This window comes from Nematolebias whitei, chromosome 21, assembly GCF_014905685.2.
Source record: "Nematolebias whitei isolate Nwh7 chromosome 21, NemWhi1, whole genome shotgun sequence".
NCBI classification, from domain to species: domain Eukaryota; kingdom Metazoa; phylum Chordata; class Actinopteri; order Cyprinodontiformes; family Rivulidae; genus Nematolebias; species Nematolebias whitei.
In genome coordinates, this window is record NC_056518.1 from 32,453,147 (window position 1) to 32,454,220 (window position 1,074).

Genomic DNA, 1,074 nt, shown 5'->3' on the forward strand with positions numbered 1-1,074 from the left:
TGGTCTCTGATTGGATAAACCATAGAACTGGTCTCTGATTGGATAAAACATAGAACTGGTCTCTGATTGGATAAACCATCAGAACTGGTCTCTGATTGGATAAACCATCAGAACTGGTCTCTGATTGGATAAACCATAGAACTGGTCTCTGATTGGATAAACCATCAGAACTGGTCTCTGATTGGATAAACCATCAGAACTGGTCTCTGATTGGATAAACAATCAGAACTGGTCTCTGATTGGATAAACAATCAGAACTGGTCTCTGATTGGATAAACCATAGAACTGGTCTCTGATTGGATAAACCATAGAACTGGTCTCTGATTGGATAAACCATAGAACTGGTCTCTGATTGGACAGACCGGGCCAACATTAAGCTTCAGAGACCTCAAACAACTGTAAATTTGTGGACTCTGATTAAAATCCAGGCTCATGCAGGAAAACGAACCAAATAAATGAGCTCTTCCAAGAAGTAAAGAGTCAAATATTGACCAAAATTCAGCCCGAGTCTTGTTGATGGAGACAAACAGCCTGAGGTCCAGGTGACACTTGCTAAGTAACATTTAGCTAAATATCTTGGGGGGGGGGGGGGGGGGGGGGGGGGATATATTTAAGCCTTCATACAGGATTTGACCTTGTTTGGAATAGAGAAGAACAAAATGGTTTTGCATGTTGCGTAATAATTCCAGCTTGGATGAAGAACAGTTAAAACGAGTCATTAAAAGCCCCAAATTAAAATGACATTAATGCTAATGATGGGAGGATGGAAACTTCTGATCTAAGCTGTGCATCTTATTAACTTAAGCATTTAATCACTTGACAGCTTTAGCTTAAGAGTAACTACATGTTTTACTGAGAGGGGAGAAGAAGAAGATGCTCATCGTACCCTCAGAGGTCTGCATGATCAGTGTCTTGCTGTACTGGCCCACTCCGCTGGCGTTGAAGGCCTTCACTCTGGACTTGTAAGTGCTGTTGAAGTGGAGCCCGTCCACCGTGCAGATGGTCTCCGGCCCCACATACACCTCCTGTATAAATACACACGAGGACACCAAGCTCAGTCTACAGCCGAGTATA

General features: G+C 42.8%; 1 protein-coding gene across 1 annotated transcript in view; it reads right to left on the reverse strand.

Annotated features, from left to right (window-relative positions):
• Window positions 1-1,074, reverse strand: part of trim9 (tripartite motif containing 9) — a 107,974-nt gene that overhangs the window by 9,632 nt on the left and 97,268 nt on the right. Inside the window, exon 7 of the mRNA XM_037694619.1 lies at window positions 887-1,025. Coding sequence (XP_037550547.1) covers window positions 887-1,025 — 139 coding nt within the window. The remainder of the gene's footprint in view (window positions 1-886; window positions 1,026-1,074) is intronic.